This window comes from Doryrhamphus excisus, linkage group LG6 (assembly GCF_037039965.1).
Source record: "Doryrhamphus excisus strain RoL-2023G ecotype Guam linkage group LG6, RoL_Dexc_Guam_v1.1, whole genome shotgun sequence".
Taxonomy (NCBI): Eukaryota; Metazoa; Chordata; class Actinopteri; order Syngnathiformes; family Syngnathidae; genus Doryrhamphus; species Doryrhamphus excisus.
The window spans coordinates 9,250,249-9,267,430 of NC_136362.1; the positions used below are offsets into that span (position 1 = coordinate 9,250,249).

General features: G+C 39.7%; 1 protein-coding gene across 8 annotated transcripts in view; it reads right to left on the reverse strand.

Annotated features, from left to right (window-relative positions):
- Nucleotides 1–111: 111 nt before the first annotated feature.
- Nucleotides 112–17,182, reverse strand: part of carmil3 (capping protein regulator and myosin 1 linker 3) — a 95,520-nt gene continuing 78,449 nt past the window's right edge. For 2 of the 8 annotated variants that reach the window (XM_078791370.1, XM_078791376.1), the window contains exons 26-40: nt 17,044–17,157; nt 14,396–14,571; nt 14,212–14,305; nt 12,116–12,241; nt 10,789–10,855; nt 10,522–10,709; nt 9,983–10,062; nt 8,863–8,982; nt 7,818–7,986; nt 5,758–6,112; nt 4,991–5,097; nt 4,762–4,921; nt 3,666–3,740; nt 3,374–3,493; nt 112–779 (exon numbers count right to left, since the gene is read on the reverse strand). In XM_078791370.1, coding sequence (XP_078647496.1) covers nt 739–779; nt 3,374–3,493; nt 3,666–3,740; nt 4,762–4,921; nt 4,991–5,097; nt 5,758–6,112; nt 7,818–7,986; nt 8,863–8,982; nt 9,983–10,062; nt 10,522–10,709; nt 10,789–10,855; nt 12,116–12,241; nt 14,212–14,305; nt 14,396–14,571; nt 17,044–17,157 — 1,992 coding nt within the window. In that variant the 3' untranslated portion in view covers nt 112–738. The remainder of the gene's footprint in view (nt 780–3,373; nt 3,494–3,665; nt 3,741–4,761; nt 4,922–4,990; nt 5,098–5,757; nt 6,113–7,817; nt 7,987–8,862; nt 8,983–9,982; nt 10,063–10,521; nt 10,710–10,788; nt 10,856–12,115; nt 12,242–14,211; nt 14,306–14,395; nt 14,572–17,043; nt 17,158–17,182) is intronic. The other 6 variants (XM_078791372.1, XM_078791374.1, XM_078791371.1 and 3 more) reach the window with 6 other exon arrangements.

The window sequence follows — 17,182 nt, forward strand, 5'->3', positions numbered from 1 at the left end:
ATGACCGAATCTTTTTACTGAATGAACCGAAATAATCCGGTTCACTGAAATGAACGGTTTTGCCCACCCCAACCGAATCGTTATGATGCACCAACACAGGCATCAGAAATATTTGTGTAAATTCATTTTTATTCATTCTCTTTCACTGAAGCATTTTCAAAAAATAGAATCATTTTTCCTCCCTGTAAAATGAGATTAAAACTATAAGTGATCATAAATAGCTAATAGAGATGGAACAGCTAAGCGTGTTACGACACAGTTCTCCATAAAACGCATACAATAATGCATAGCGATGGATACATGATAAAAATGATCCTGATTGTACATGTACCACAACGGTTAGTGCAGTTTTATGTCCATCATGTGCATATCCATTGGAATAAATACACGTACAAATGTAGCTTTTAGCAGATTGTCAGTCAACGACAGGCAGGAGACGGGAAATTCTCTTTTTGAAATGATTTAGCTTCAGGGCATAAAACAACTAGCGGGGACAAACGTGGAACTAGAACTGTATGAAAAGTGCTTTTGTAAAATTCCCTCTAACGAATGCAATCACTTTAACATGAAAAAGAAAGACACAATAAAAGCACACTCACAAGTCTTTACGTTAATTTAAAAAGTAATTATAAAAAAAAAAAAAAAAGAAAATCATGGACTCCAGGGTGTTGGTCAGCGCCAGTCTTCCGGTTTTCCGGTCTTGTTTTCCATGCAAACCTCAGCCGGACAACCTTAACGTCATAAAGCATCTTTGTTACCAAGATGGGGACCCTCATAGCCTAAAAAAAAAGCAAACGCACTGTCAATTAATACAAAATACATCCCATAATATAAAAACTCTCAACTAGTCCCTTGTAACTTGTGATAATAAATCATGTTTTACGCCTAAAATCAAACATTTTCAACCATAAAAAACAAAAATATAAGGCATTCAGAAGACGCATTCAAATATGTGATATGTAGTATTCTACAGTGGTCACTAGGTGTCAGTAACAGCCACCGCAAGTACTACACAGAAACCAGAAACAGTCTATCTGTCTTATATTGTTTACTATGTCGGGTAATGCAAGTGTAAATGTAACTATAGGGGTGTTATTTCATGTCTGGAGAGCTCTAATAATGTTAAAAAAACATATTTAGAAAGTTGCAAACAGGTTTTCTAAGCTCTAACTTAAAAAATTCCATTTATTAAGAACTGATTAACTGCTGCTGAGTGGTTAGCGTGCAGGCCTCACAGCCAGGAGACCCGAGTTCAATTCCACCCTCGGACATCTCATGTCTCAAACATGCTAGGTTAATTAGCGACTCCAAATTGTCCATAGGTATGAATGTGAGTGTGAATGGTTGTTTGTCTATATGTGCCCTGTGATTGGCTGGACACCGCCCCCCCCCTGCGACCCGCATGCACCAGGACAAAGGAGGCAGCAGCAACAGGAAGTCAGACAGACATGCACCCACACACTACGGCAATTATGTACGGTATATGAATGCATTAAGATAAACGCATTCATATACATAATTAGTTTCACTAGTGTCCGAGAGCACAAAGGATATTTACCATCTGAAGCCATTTTTTGCTCATAATCTCCATAATTAGGAATTTTATTGTTTGAAAACCTCTCTCTTTTACCCTGCGTTACTCAAACCTGTGTTGCACAGAAAGTAGTCAAAGTTGCGTTAAGTTGCTTTAGGAGGTATTCATCACCCGCAGTGAATCACACAGTACTAGAAAACAGTACTAGAAATTACCCAGCATACCTTGTGGGTTAGATATGAGTGTAAAATAGTATTGTTTTGCATGTATATTAGTGCATAAGTCTTTAAATGGATACCTACATATGTTGATATGTTTTGATATGTAATAAGTAATTTTTTTTTTCAGTATAAACAAGATGCCCAAACATCCAAACTTGACACCGCAACAGCGAAGAAGTGGCAAGTCGACTGTTGTTCATACTAATTTGAATCGACTGGCTTGAGTCCCCTGCAGACTTTGGATGCGTGCTTCCTGATTACTCGCAGAGATAATTTGCAGTCGTTTGATTAGTGGCCCTTGAAATCTATTGCAGGGAGTTTTTCATCTTAAAGGCCTGACTGCACAGCTTAAAAAAAAAATAAAAAAGATGAATAATGAAGCCATGCCTGCCAATTACTGCGCTAATAGAAGCCTGTATCTGAACAAAGTTAAACCAGAGCTGAGAAAAGCCTTTCCTCGCCGAAGAATGTTGACGTTCTAATTAAAAAAAAAAACAAAAAAAAAACTTAAACTATATTAGGAAAACAGGAAGTGAACATTTATAAATATTTTATAAATATAACTTTTCCTAATAGTTTAAGTTTATAAAAACATTTGCTTATTCAATTATTAAATATAAATAAATATTAAACATATATAATAAATAAAATAAAATAAATACAAAAATAAAATTTAAATTAAATAAAAAATTAAATAATAAAAAACATAAAAAACCAAACCTTAAACTATATTAGGAAAGCAGAAAGCAAAAAAAAAAAAAACAAAAAAAAAAAACTTAAACTATATTAGGAAAACAGGAAGTGAACATTTATAAATATTTTATAAATATAACTTTTCCTAATAGTTTAAGTTTATAAAAACATTTGCTTATTCAATTATTAAATATAAATAAATATTACATATATATAATAAATAAAATAAAATAAATACAAAAATAAAATTTAAATTAAATAAAAAATGAAATAATAAAAAACATAAAAAACCAAACCTTAAACTATATTAGGAAAGCAGAAAGCAAAAAAAAAAAAAAGGAAAGCAGGAAGTGAACAAATGTAACAGTTACTGATTGTAAAAGTACCAGATGGAGGGGTAGGATTTAATAAGATTTGCTTATTAAATTATTAAATATAAATAAATATTATTCAATATATGTTATGAATAAAATAAAATAAATAAAAAAACATATAATAAAAATAATAAAAAATAAAATAAAAAGCAAACCTTAAACTATATTAGGAAAGCAGGAAGTGACTCCCCAGACCATCACTGACCTACCTCCAAACTGGTTATACAAATATGTATCGCAGATCTCCAGACTCTATCTATGATTTGGGAGTCTTTCAGTTTTGGTGTTTTCGTTTTCTGAGACCCAGTCCGGCTGAATTTCCGACAACCTCCATACTGTAACTGTGCTGGGAGACTCCGCAAAAACTCTATCCACACTGCAGAGATGCGTCATCCCAAGGGAACGATTGGAAAATTGACAATTGTTATTGCTTCCTAACCGGGCGGGTCGATACCACAGGGAACGCCTTGACTGTTTCTTTTTTTTTTTGTGGATTCAGCATGAAGGGTTTTGAAAACTGTCACATGCAGGAAAGGCAAACAGATACATACACCTGGTCCCAGCGGGGTAGTCCAGAGATCTGTTTCTGTGTCGGGGGAAATAAGGTTTTCTCACAGGGAATCTAGGATCTGAAAACCTTTCCAGATCGTTGTGACTTCCCCGCTCCATGCCTACGGGGGGGGGGGGAAATGACATGATGCACATACGATAACATGGGGCTTAAACGTAACTGACCATAACTAACCATATTTCATACATCCATGCATTGAAGTGTGGATATAACGTGGAATAATCACGTACCAGTCGTGGGGTACTAAAACCACAAGTTGAGTTGAGACCTACCTGTATCAAACGAGTTGGACTTCCTTGTGCTGCCTCGTGACACATCCGGGAATCCATTGCGATCTTCATTCTTATCTGATAATAAAACAAACATTTTTGAAATAGGGTCCAAAAACTGTTTGGACCTGGTCTTGTACTAGGCGGAAGTCCACTTGGGGTTCTTTTATTCAAACGGCTGTGAAATGAGTCGAGGAGTATCTAGCACAGTTTAAAATGTAATTGATACAGAGTTACAGGGGTGGGCAAACTGCGGCCCGGGGGCCTCATGCGGCACGCTAAGTGTTTGAATCCGGCCCGCTAGTTGCTTTCTAAGTATTTCAACTTTTAACATACAAACTGGCAAAATTGTAAAATTAAATGACATAGTTAAGTGGTTCGCGTTATGTGATATGTAGTACTACACAGTGGTCACTAGTTGTCAGTAATATTACATCGATGAGACAACTGCCACCGGAAGTACTATAAAGAAACCAGAAACAGACTATCCGTCATATCTTGTCTACTATGTTGGGTAATGCAAGCTTAAAGGTGACTATAGGGGTGTTATTTCATGTCTGGAGAGCTCTAATAATGTTAAAAAAACATATTTAGAAAGCTGCAAACAGGTTTTCCAAGCTCTAACTTTGAAAACATTCCATTTATTAAGAACAGATTAATAGCAGCTGAGTGGTTAGCACGCAGACCTCACAGCTAGGAGACCAGGGTTCAATTTCTCCCCGTGCATGCGTGGGTTTTCTCCGGGTACTCCGGTTTTCTCTCACATTCCAAAAACATGCTAGGTTAATTAGCGACTCCAAATTGTCCATAGGTATGAATGTGAGTGTGAATGGTTGTTTGTCTATATGTGCCCTGTGATTGGCTGGCCACCAGTCCAGGGTGTACCCCGCCTCGTACTTCGGTACGGGACAAAAAAATTACAAAATGTAAAAAAAAAAAAACAAAAAAAAAAACTTAAACTGTATTACGGAAAGCAGGAAGTGAACAAATGTAATGGTTACTGATTGGAAAAGTTACACGGCCGCTACCTTGACATACGTAGACTTTGTGTTTATAAAATATTACCAAATTATGGCGGACGAGGTGTGGTTTTTAATACCTTCACTAAGAGCAGGGTCGGTGCTTGAATCCTTTTCAGGCTTGGCAGATACCAGCAGGCTCTTCTCATTGGTGACAACGTCATGACTGACAGGTGAGATTTTGGGAGAAATCTTAGCGTTTTCCGGGGAGGTTTTGTCTCTTGAGAGGTCCAGACTGGGCTGAAGGTTGGGTAGATAGGAAGTGACTGTGACATATTAGCGCTTAGCGTTTATTTTGCAAACACGCACCTTCACCGGAATGAGAGGACGCTGCCCTTCTGGTCCTCGTGCTTTTTCTTTCCCCTCACGTTTTCTTTCATTGTGTTCTTCTTCCGCTTCAAGTCTTCCTGCCTCTGCTGAAAGTCAACATTAAAGTAAAAATTAAGAATGTATGTCATGTCTTTGGGTCAAAGACATTAATAATTCATAAGTTAGTTAAAATGAAAGTAATAAATAGCTACAAGTTCGAATAAATATTGTTAAAAAACGCTAGGGTTAAAAAGTTTACAGAGTGAGACATCTTCTCTAGAAAGTATCGTTTTGGGCCACTAGAGAGTGCTCTCGCATATAGACAAGCTTTGTCGTTTTTCTCTCGGTGAAAAGCAGGCTAGCTTCACAGCAGAAATGAAACCTGAAAACCTCATAAAGACGCTGAAAATTGCTTTAAACGCTTGTTTCTTGGGAAATTATCGTCTTTGTAAGTATATCGGTGTATAAAGCACTTACATAGATGCATTTTCTGTTTCAAAAGTTGTATTTGTTTTGTCAAGTTCGCTAGCTTCATGCTACTGCTAGCTTGCATTTACAGTTGGTGTACGTGTGTTAGCTAACGGTTAGCTGTGTTTTTAGCCTGTAACATGAGCAGTAATTGGAATTAATTTTATTTTTTCCCTGTATGTTTCACTTACCACTTGTTTTTTTTATAAGAAAGCTTCATAAAGGAAGAAAAAGAGCTTTCTTCATTTGTTGTACATTTATTGTACATGCAGCTATAGTCCATACTACAGTTGCAGTACCTAAACTCTCCTGCAGGTGTCTCTGCCGCATAGCAGCAAGACTGGGCTTGGTGCACTGAGGCGGAGGATCCGGCCTGGGTCCACAAGCAGCTCCGCTTCCGCTTTTATCGCCAGCCTGTGTGTCCTCCTCCATGTCGCTTTGTAGGCCAGTCAGCGGTACGATCCTCTCCTGCCTGCCTGTCTCCGCCAGCTGCTTGGAGGACACCACGCGTCCGTTGTCTGCCGGGATCTCCAAGGTGCCGGTTGACCTGTCGGTGTCTTGATCCATCGCTTTGAGGTCAGAGGTGCTGCTGGTGTCAGATTCCTCAATGTCGGCACCTATGCAGCTGTACACCATGCTGACCAGATCGGTGGACTAAGGAAGGAGACATGTCAACATACAGTACGTTATACAGTACGACCATTTTGGATCATACATCTGCATTCCAAGTTTTCCAAGTTTTCTTAAGGACTCTAAGGCAATGGCTGCAAGTGCGGCAAAACAACGCAATCCAGATTTATTCTAACTGAACAGAGTGAGAATGATATTAATTTAACAAAGCTAATTATTGTGGTTGTTGTTTCCAGTGATGCAGAAGAAGAATGTTTTGCCATCTTAATTAGATGCAAATTAGGAAGCACTCCGATTGTTGCGGTGTCACACTTAAATGTGTCAGATCATAAAACAAATTAAAATATTAGTCGATGACAACAACTGAACGCAATGAAACTAAGTGAATGAAATGAATTAACTAAATCAATTTAAATGAAACTTTTAACTCCCGTTACAACATAACTGAGGAAAAGGTTAGAAAGTGATTTCTGAAGCTTTGGGACTCCAGCCAGCCACAGTGAGAGCCATTACCCACAAATGGCAACAACTTGGAACAGTGCTGAACCTTCCCAAAAGACCATGTTTTCTAATAATCGATGGCGTTGTGCTTTGCACTTGTTTTGTACTGACCTTTTATTATGGCCAGCCTAAGAGCATGTGAGTGAACCTGTGCAAATAAGAGCATACCTGTGCAAACATCATGCTGTCTAATCATCTGCAGCTTGGTGCTGTGTGATAAAAATTCACATTTTGAAGCAACCTTTTACTGTGGCCAGCCTAGAGCACACCCGTGCAACCATCAATGTTGAATCAGTGGAATTGTGTGGCGCAATATAACTGCACATTTTTGGAGTGGCCTTTTACTGTGGCCAGCCTGGAGCACATCTGTACAAAAATCAATGTTCAATCAGTGGAATTGTGCTGTGCAACAAAGCGGCACATTTATTGTGGCCAGCCTAAGAGCACACCTGTGCAAACACCATGCTGTCTAATCATCTGCAGCTTTGTGCTGTGGGATAAAAATTCACATTTTGAAGCAACCTTTTACTGTGGCCAGTCTAGAGCACACTTGTGCAATCATCAATGTTGAATCAGTGGAATTGTGCTGTGCAATACAACTGCACATTTTGGATTGGCCTTTTACTGTGGCCAGCCTAGAGCACATCTGTGCAATCGTCAATGTTGAATCAGTGGAATTGTGCTGTGCAATATAACAGCACATTTTGGAGCGGCCTTTTACTATGGCCAGCCTACAGCACATCGGAGCAATCATCAGTGGAATTGTGCTGTGCAATATAACTGCACATTTTGGAGTAGCCTTTTACTGTGGCCAGCCTAGAGCACATCAGTGTTGTATCAGTGGAATTGTGCTGTGCAATATAACTGCACATTTTGGAGTGGCCTTTTACTGTGGCCAGCCTAGAGCACATCTGTGCAATCATCAATGTTTTATCTGTGGAATTGTGCTGTGCAATATAACTGCACATTTGGGAGTGGCCTTTTACTGTGACCAGCCTAGAGCATACCTGTGCAATCATGTTGTCTAATCATCTCAACAGACCGATTAGTTATGATATCCATAGAAAAAGTTGTAGATCTTCGAGTTAAAAATTCAAAATTTCTGCACATTTGAGACATCATATGAGTTTGGGAATCATACTGGAAGCGTCAGTATTGCCAAAATCCGAGTACAACATTTGAACACAAGAGACTGGAGTCCTGAAGAACAGAGGTGATGAGACTGCACCTGTCGCTGGATGAGGCAGGAGGGGCTGGTGGGCCTGAGGCCTTGCACGGGAACACCCTGTCCGACCCCAGGCGAGGGCATGGCCCCGTTTGCGCCATGCATGGTATTATCTGTCCTCCCCGCGTCCTTTGGGTGCTGAATCATCGAGTAGACGTTCTCCGAGGTGCTGCTGATGTAGACAGGAAGAAGTATTAGTCGTAATGAAGTACTTTTATGGGTGTCGAGGATTGGACCCGGCAGGCCAGCAAAGATGGGAAGTGAGAATATTTTGGTTACTTTCATAAATGTTCTATTGAATTTAGGAGGAAATGAAGTGATGGCTATGAGCCAAAAGCTACATTGACTATGACAGATATTAATTTTGGCGTAGAGTCATCCCACCCAATGTCACAGGTCGATTATCGCTCCGTTGTTATATCACGGTTTTCAGAAATTAATTAATAATTGATCGCTGTTTAGACTGTAGTCTATTATTAGTCAAAACATATTGAAATACAAGTATTATTATTATTATGGTCGCTAGCCAGCAGTAATGCCACAAAACATTGCAACATTACCTTACATGACATTACCTTAAGTCGCGCAGTCAGCCATGGCATGTCTGACGGTAGAAAGAAAAAAAGTTCTCTCATTCTGTGTGGAAGTGGTACGTTTTTGGTTTAAGTTTAGAAGAAATAAATATGAGGCTAACTGGTTAGCTGACAAGCTTGCTAGCAAGGGGAATGTCTACAGTGCAGTGCTTTAATAATGTTTGAAAAATTGTCATTAAATATAACTATTTTTTTAAATTGTATGATTTTAAATTTTTTAAATATTTTAAATATTATCTATTTAATATGATTTATTACAATCAATTTCAGTTTACTTAAATTTTATGTATGGATAATTTAATGACATTTTTAACTGTATTTTTGAGGTTATTTTTGTATTTATTTTAAATTTTATTTGTTTGAATATTTTTACCTTTTATTTATATATAAATAACATGCAGATTGATATGTTTTCCTCCTTTCTCAAGCTTTATGTCGTACAGTGAGTGACTCACTCTAACTCCTGGTTGGATATGGTGGAATTGCGGTTCCTACGGAAACCGGAAAAAATAGACAACACGCTGCGTCTCTTTTTCCTCCTCAAAGACTGGGCCTGATGGATGGCTGACAGCTGACTAAAGGTGAGAGAAAAACAACAAACAGAGATAGGAAGAGATCAATATAACCATATAAGTACGCAAAACTGTGTAAGTTAGCAAAGAACAAGAGAGTCGTCCCCTGATGACATCATAGACAGGTGACGGAGTTGACTTCCGGTTCCTGTTTTCATGTATTAGCAAGCTAATAGGATGCTAGCAAGGATTTTTTTTTTTTCCATCGGAAAATTGTTTCTACCTTCTGTTCTACAAAAAGGAGAAAAACAGCCTTTTTAGAAAAGCATAACTTCCACTTTGACGCAAATATTTTTTTGCTTTTATGACAGCTGAAATATCTAATACCAACACGCTAAAGCCGTCAGTACCATATCTTACTTATTGTGTGGAAATATGGGCTAATAACTACAAAAGCAATCTTCACTCGCTAAATGTACTGCAAAAAAGGCCAGTAAGGATAATTCATAATGCCGCCTACAGAGAACATACTAACTCCTTATTTATAAAATCACAAATACTTCAACTTGCTGATATAGTTCATCTTCAAACAGCTAAAATAATGTATAAGGCTAAAAATAACCAATTAGCTAAAAATGTCATCCAGTACTTCTCTACAAGAGAGGAGAAATATGATCTCAGGGAAGAACTACATTTAAATAAAACACTTATATGCTAGGACTACGTTAAAAAGCCATAGCATTTCAGTATGTGGAATCAAACTATGGAATGGATTGAGTAAGACCCTCAAACAAATTAAAATTAAAATGTAAATTTAAATTTGAAAATGGAAATTTAAATGTAAAAATTAAAATTACAAAAAAAACGCAAACTTTATTGGGAAAGCAGGAAGTGAACAAATGTAACAGTTACTGATTGTAAAAGTACCAAGATGGAGGGGTAGGATTTAATAAGCTTTTCTTCTTCCTACTCCTTTTGGACATGTGGAACTGTGAACTGATTATGCGATGCATTCAATTGTAATCTGATGCATGTTCAAATGAAATAAAACCATTACCATTACCTGTCAGGAAGGACTCTCTTGCTGTAGAAATCTGGCAGTCCATCCTCCAGTACACTGACTCCTCCATTCTCAGAGCAAGGCTACAAGAAACAAGGAAAATGATAACAATGTTTAATCCTTCCATGTCAAAAAAAAAAAAAACACAAGTTGAAAGTCTGCCATTTGCACTTCAAAAAAAACAAAAAAACAAGCAGGCCAAAATTCCAAGCAGCGCTTGTCGTGATTTGGAACGTTTCTCCAATTTTGGTAAGTTAGAAGCTGCCTCCAGGAGACAAAGCTAGTCATTGCACAACGACGCAGGCAACGGCTTCAGAATTCAAAGGCTGCTTATTTTTGGATCGTGCCACTGGCAGGGGGGGGGATAAAATGAATGAAAAGTTGGCACGAAGCAGGCAACCTTCAGAACAACATTTTTCGCCTGAAGGTCCTGCGGAAACGCAACCCCCCCCCCCCTCTTCCCGTGTTCCTCAGTAATAATTCAGATACACTCCCTCTCCCTTCGCACACCCAACGTGGTTTCTCATTTGTAATGAACTCACAAATTCTGGGGGAAGGTGCCCTGCTCTGTGTCTCCGCGGTGGACGGGGCCTTACGTGGGTCACGTGGCGTAAGGGCGAGCCATTGGTGGGAAGGGTGGACAGACATTCCCACGATGCGGAGTGGGGAAGATGGGCAGAGGGTGGAGGAGCGGAAGGGACGGGGGAGGAATTGGGCTCATCTCCGAGACCTACAAAAAAAAAAAAAAAACATTACTACGACTTACGACAAGTTTTTCAAATCAAGTCTATAGAGACAAAAAAACTCACTTGGTCTGGTGGAGACAGGGCGGATTCTTCTGGTTCTGGAGCTCCGCTTCTTGATAGCCATGGTGTCCTTTAGATTAAACATTGCAGCATTAGTGTTGCTGGATATTATTGTTACACCTTTTAGATTCAGTGCATTTTCAGCCTCACAGCGCCACTCACGTAGCACAACTATTCACAGATAATGCATAGTAAAGTACTGATAGGACACAATAGTAAACACAAACGCTATCTCAGTCGCTCTCACACAAACTTAACTTTTCATTTTCTTTCATCCCACCCCCGTTGTCCCAACAGATCACCCCAGACGCCACACCAATCCGCATGTTGATCATCCTTCCTTCTGTCGTAAACAAAACCCCAAGGTACTTAAAACTCCTCCACTTGGGGAAGGGGACTTTATCTCGACATTCTGTCCACAAAAGTCATGAATATAAGTCAATGATAACAACTGTGATGATTTGGACACCGCATTTCCTTTTTTTGCGTGGTGTAAATTTGGCCCCATAACTATAGACGGGCATCTTGCTTTTTTGGTGTGTGTTAGAAGCAAAACAAAAGGTTTGCAAGGTGCTTCCCGTGCTATATAACGCGCATGATGGCAGTGGACACGAAGTGTCTTCAGGCAAAAGGCGGGGTAGACCCCGGACTGGTGGCCAGCCAATCACAGGGCACATATACATAGACAAACAACCATTCACACTCACATTCATACCTATGGACAATTTGGAGTCGCTAATTAACCTAGCATGTTTTTGGAATGTGGTAGGAAACCAGAGTACTCGGAGAAAACCCACGCATGCACGAGGAGAACATGCAAACTCCACACAGAGATGGCAGGAATGGTGGTGGAATTAAACCCTGGTCTCCTAGCTGTGAGGTCTGTGCGCTAACCACTCGGACCGCCGTGCAGCCCTGCTCCATAACATATCAGCAAAAAATATTCATTCATTCATTCATTCATTTTCTACCGCTTATCCTCACGAGGGTCGCAGGGGTGCTGGAGCCTATCCCAGCTGTCTTCAGGCGAGAGGCAGGGTACACCCCGGAATGGTGGCCAGCCAATCACAGGGCACATATAGACAAACAACCATTCACACTCACATTCATACCTATGGACAATTTGGAGTCGCTAATTAACCTAGCATGTTTTTGAAATGTTTTGGGAGGAAACCGGAGTTCCCGGAGAAAACCCAACGCACGCACGGGGAGAACATGCAAACTCCACACATAAATGGCCGAGGGTGGAATTGAACTCGGGTCTCCTAGCTGTGACACAATGTGGTAAACCACTTAGTTGTCACCACAACCAGCTTTACAGGATACTTACTATTCCCAAGGTGACACCCACATCTTCATCAGGGAATTCCAGAGACTCCATGATCCTGGATTGTCTGATCGTATGTCTTCCAGTCCCAGCATCGTCCCAGCGCTTTGTCTGAGACACCTGCCGCAGCTGATGCAATACACACACAAACACACACACAAATACACATGCATCATCATGTACACACTATTAGACACATTAGTGGCAACAGTCTGTTTGGCGACGTCTCAAGTGTATCCGCCCTTTTCGCCCACGCAGGTAATGATGCGGATTGTTGTTGAGCTGACCCGGAGAGAAAAGCAATTTCTTAACAATCAAAGTGGAGAGACGCATGAGAGAGGATGGATTGCGGCAGAACACAACGATGAGAATGAGTTGGAAGGCGAGCAGGAGTGAACAGAATGCAAAACAGGATGAGAAAGGTGTCGTATATTATCAAACGTCTCGTACTGCCTCATCTCAAAACCGCTAGATTTGATGGAAATAAGAACATCCTCGTATTACTCAAACCTTCTTTGTCTTTGAGCACCTTATTCAAAAAACAACACACTTGAACGTTTATCTCCCAAGTGACACAAATGAGGAAATAAAAATGAATCAACCATTTGGAGATTCGGATCAAAATCGCAAGATGCATCACATGAGTGCGTATGGATCACCTTCACAAGTTAATCGGGTAATCGACTCACTTCTCACAAAGCAAGTTTGGCAGCAAGCATTCATGACTCAGTGAACCTCAAGTCTTCAGGGATTACCCGTGGATCAGTGAGTCTCAAGTCTACACGGAACACTTGTGAGTCGGTGAAACTCAGGTCTTCAAGTAACCTTGAGTCGGCAAGGTTCAAACCTCTGTAGCACCCGTGAGTCACTGAAACTCGAATCTTCATTGAGAAATCTTGAGTCAGTGAATCTCAGATTTCCGAAGAACCTTGAGTCGGCAAAGCTTGAATCTTTGTTTAGCACCCGTGAGTCACTGAAACTCGAATCTTCTTTGCGTACTGTTGAGTCATTTAAACTCAGATTTCTGAAGAACCGTGAGTCAGCAAGGCTCGAATCTTTGTTCAGCACCTGTGAGTCACTGAAATTCAAATCTGCATTGAGTCCTCTTGAGTCAGTGAATCAAGTCTGCGAAGACACTGTGAGTCAGCGAGACTCGAATCTTTGTGTAGCACCTGTGAGTCACTGAAACGCGAATCTTCTTTGAGTACTGTTGAGCCATTGAAACTCAGGTCTTGAAGAACCGTGAGTCAGCCAGGCTTGAATCTTTGTTTAGCACCTGTGAGTCACTGAAACTCAAATCTTCATTGAGTACTCTTGAGTCAGTGAATCAGTTCTGCGAAGAACCGTGAGTCTGCGAGGTTTGAATCTTTGTTTAGCACCCGTGAGTCACTAAAACTTGAATCTTCTTTGAGTACTCTTGAGTCAGTGAATCAGGTCTGCGAAGAACCCTAAGTCAGCGAGACTCGAATCTTTGTTGAGCACCCGTGAGTCACTGAAAGTCGAATTTTCTTTGAGTACTGTTGAGTCATTGAAACTCAGGTCTGCAAAGAACCGTGAGTCAGCGAGACTCGAATCTTTGTTTAGCACCCGTGAGTCATTGGAACTCAAATCTTCTTTGAGTACTGTTGAGTCATTTAAACTCAGATTTCTGAAGAACCGTGAGTCAGCAAGGCTCAAATCTTTGTTCAGCACCTGTGAGTCACTGAAATTTAAATCTGCATTGAGTCCTCTTGAGTCAGTGAATCAGGTCTGCGAAGAACCTTGAGTCTGCGAGGTTCGAATCTTTGTTTAGCACCCTTGAGTCACTGAAACACGAATCTTCTTTGAGTACTCTTGAGTCATTGAAACTCAGACTATCGAAGAACAGTGACTTAGCGAGGTTTGAATCTTTGTTTAGCACCTGCGAGTCAATGGAACTCAAATCTTCTTTGAGAAGAATCGGGTCTATATTTATTTCGACACATGCACGGTATTCAAAAATGTCTTTTCAAGGAATGGCTTTGAATGTCCATTCCCACTTTGAAAAGGCCCGACTTTAAATGTTTCAACAATGGTTTGCTAGAGCTCTACAAAGAAGTCATGCAGAAAAGGCGTATTACCAGTACCAGTGTTTTATGTGTGGTGTAGAGTTCCTGCAGAATCTGATCCACAATGGAGTTGGTTAAATACGAAACCACGGACAACTTCACCTCCCTGATGCAAAGAGAAAAGGATAAAAAAAAATACATGTGAAGTAGTCATTTAGAATATTTTACTCAATTCCTTTTACTAGCGTGTTCTTACTCGAGGGCTCTGTTAATATCCTCTGACGCTCTTTCCATGAGGGCGTTGCGAATGGCCGCACGAGGGATCAAAACTTGCTCGGAAATGGACGAAAGAGACGGGCTGAGTCTCTCGGCAGCTGAACAGGACATGGGACATAACTCCCGGCACAGGGACACCATGGAGTCCACCACCACCTGCAACCAAACGCAGTGTCACAGACCATCATGCTCTTCTCCTTCACAGGTATGTCAATTATTTGCACAGGGGTTCATTTTGTCGGCAAAGTTTTCGTCTATCTTCAGGTGAGAGGCGGGGGTACACCTTGGACTGGTGGCCAGCCAATCACAGGGCACATATAGACAAACAACCATTCACACTCACATTCATACCTATGGACAATTTGGAGTAGTCAATAAATTAAATCTAAATTAAATAATAAAATATAAAAAATATCAATTTATAATTAACTTTATTATTAAATATAAAATTATTATTTATTAAATATAAATGTATTATTTATTTTATTATTTAACCTAGCATGTTTTTGGAATGTGGGAGGAAACCGGAGTACCCGGAGAAAACCCACGCATGCATGGGGAGAACTGAAGGTTGGAATTGAACTCAGGTCTCCCAGCTGCAAGGTCTGTGCGCTAACCACTCGTCCACCGTGCAGCCCGAAATGAGTTCTGTGTAATTTTGTCTGATGGACAAAGATATGAATATGTCCCATCACAACTATGAAGCGGGATCGTTTTAGTCTAAGGTAAATTCACTCACTCAAGGTACAAAGAATATTTTGTTCTATGCCTAGATAAACATGTAACCTACCCAAAAAAGGTTTGTTTCTAAATTCAAACTGTCCTCACCTCACACCAAACTAAGTTCATAAACAAAAAGATGCACACAAAAAAAAAATCCGCGGCTGTTTGTTGTTGTTTTGCAAACTAAAAATGTGTCCTTGTGCAATAAATTAAACTGCTCAGATTCTACCTAAGGCTGCACTACTTTTATATCCCAAAGGAAACAGTAGAAGTGAAAACTTTGTTTTAGATGAAAATACAGCATTTTCAGTTCTGGACCACACATAACGGGTATTTAATACTATGGAATTAGGAGTACACCGAACTGATATGAGGGTATCATACCGATAAATTCTGTTATCGGGTTGCTCACTCTGCTGTATACGCTACATAACCTGATAATAATAATAGCAGTAGTAATAATAGTAATGCCATCATATTTCATTAAGGTTGGCCAAATCCAAATTTGTCCGAGTCTTTCTTACCTCCATGTGTGCACCAACTACAGTCAACTAAATGTTAGATGTTCTCGGTTAATGGTTCCATATCGGTCTCGAGAAACACAAAGTTATCGGTATCGGTTTGAAAAAAAAAAGTTCATAAAAAAATCGAATGATCACACGATAAATTAAAATTAAATTAAAAGTAAATTTTGCTAGCCTCAATATATTTCCATGTGCATACAAGTTTGTTTTTCCTTGTCTCTGTCCTCCAAACAGGCTGGAAGAGAGTTCACTCTGTGCATTGGGTCAGCACCTTAGAACAACGGTGAACAGAGTGACACTTCGTCAGTCAAACAGTCTTTGCCACTATGGAGGTAGGCGGGGCTGCTAGCATATACACACAGCAAAAGGGTGGAGCTTCATAAAGAGCAATACAAGGTAACAATTAGAAGGGACAAAATATGCAAAATAACATAGGGGATATTAATAATAGGAATATTACTAATGAGTATCAACATGAACAAGCCAGTATGCCAAATATATTCAAAAGAGGTAGCAAATAAAAGTATAACCTGCCAACTCAGACATCTCCACCTGACCCGGTTTTCCCATCTGGGAAAAAAAAGCTGCACATTGAAATGCAGTGCTTTCATCCCGACAGTCAACACTCACAGAGACGTTTGGTGTGCAGAGTAAATAAGAGCGGAACAGCAGCAAATAATACACAGCATGTCATCACATAAAAAAAGCCTGTATTTCAAGAAATGCTGCAAATGTTTGACAGACGGTACAAATTGCTTATGAGAAAATACACGACCCAAACTTTATAGAGTAAAAGATAGTATATTAAAGGCTTATTTTGTGTATAATTATATATTATCATAACATTAGCAACGGTATGATCTCACAGCATGTCATCACATAAAAAAGCCTGTATTTCAAGAAATGCTGCAAATGTTTGACAGACGGTACAAATTGCTTATTAGAAAATACACGACCCAAACTTTATAGAGTAAAATATGGTATATTAAAGGCTTATTTTATGTATAATTATATATTATTATAACATTAATGGTTTATTTGGTTTTAAAAAATGTTTCAAAACTCACTTGAATTAAAAATGTTTTTTCGCGTCAATACGTTATGTACAAAAAAGTACTTTTTGGAATTGTTTTAAAAAAAGCAACGGTAAGATCTCACAGCATGTCATCACATAAAAAAGCTTGTATTTCAAGAAATGCTGCAAATGTTTGACAGACGGTACAAATTGCTTATGAGAAAATACAAAAAAGTACTTTTTGGAATTATTTTAAAAAAAAGCAACGGTAAGATCTTGTGCCTGGTCTCGACTGACACCCCTACTGTGAGTTTATACCGCATTTGGGATTTTGTGTCTACGCCAATGGAACAGCGTCCAGCCTACCTGCAGTTCTTTGTCGGCAGCCTTGGCCAGCTCCCCCACCAAAGTGTCCAGTCGTTGTCGGATGGGGCCGTCCACCGACAGCACGTGGGCCAACTCACACAAAGACGGATACAGCTACCGCAGACAGGGCACAGATGGT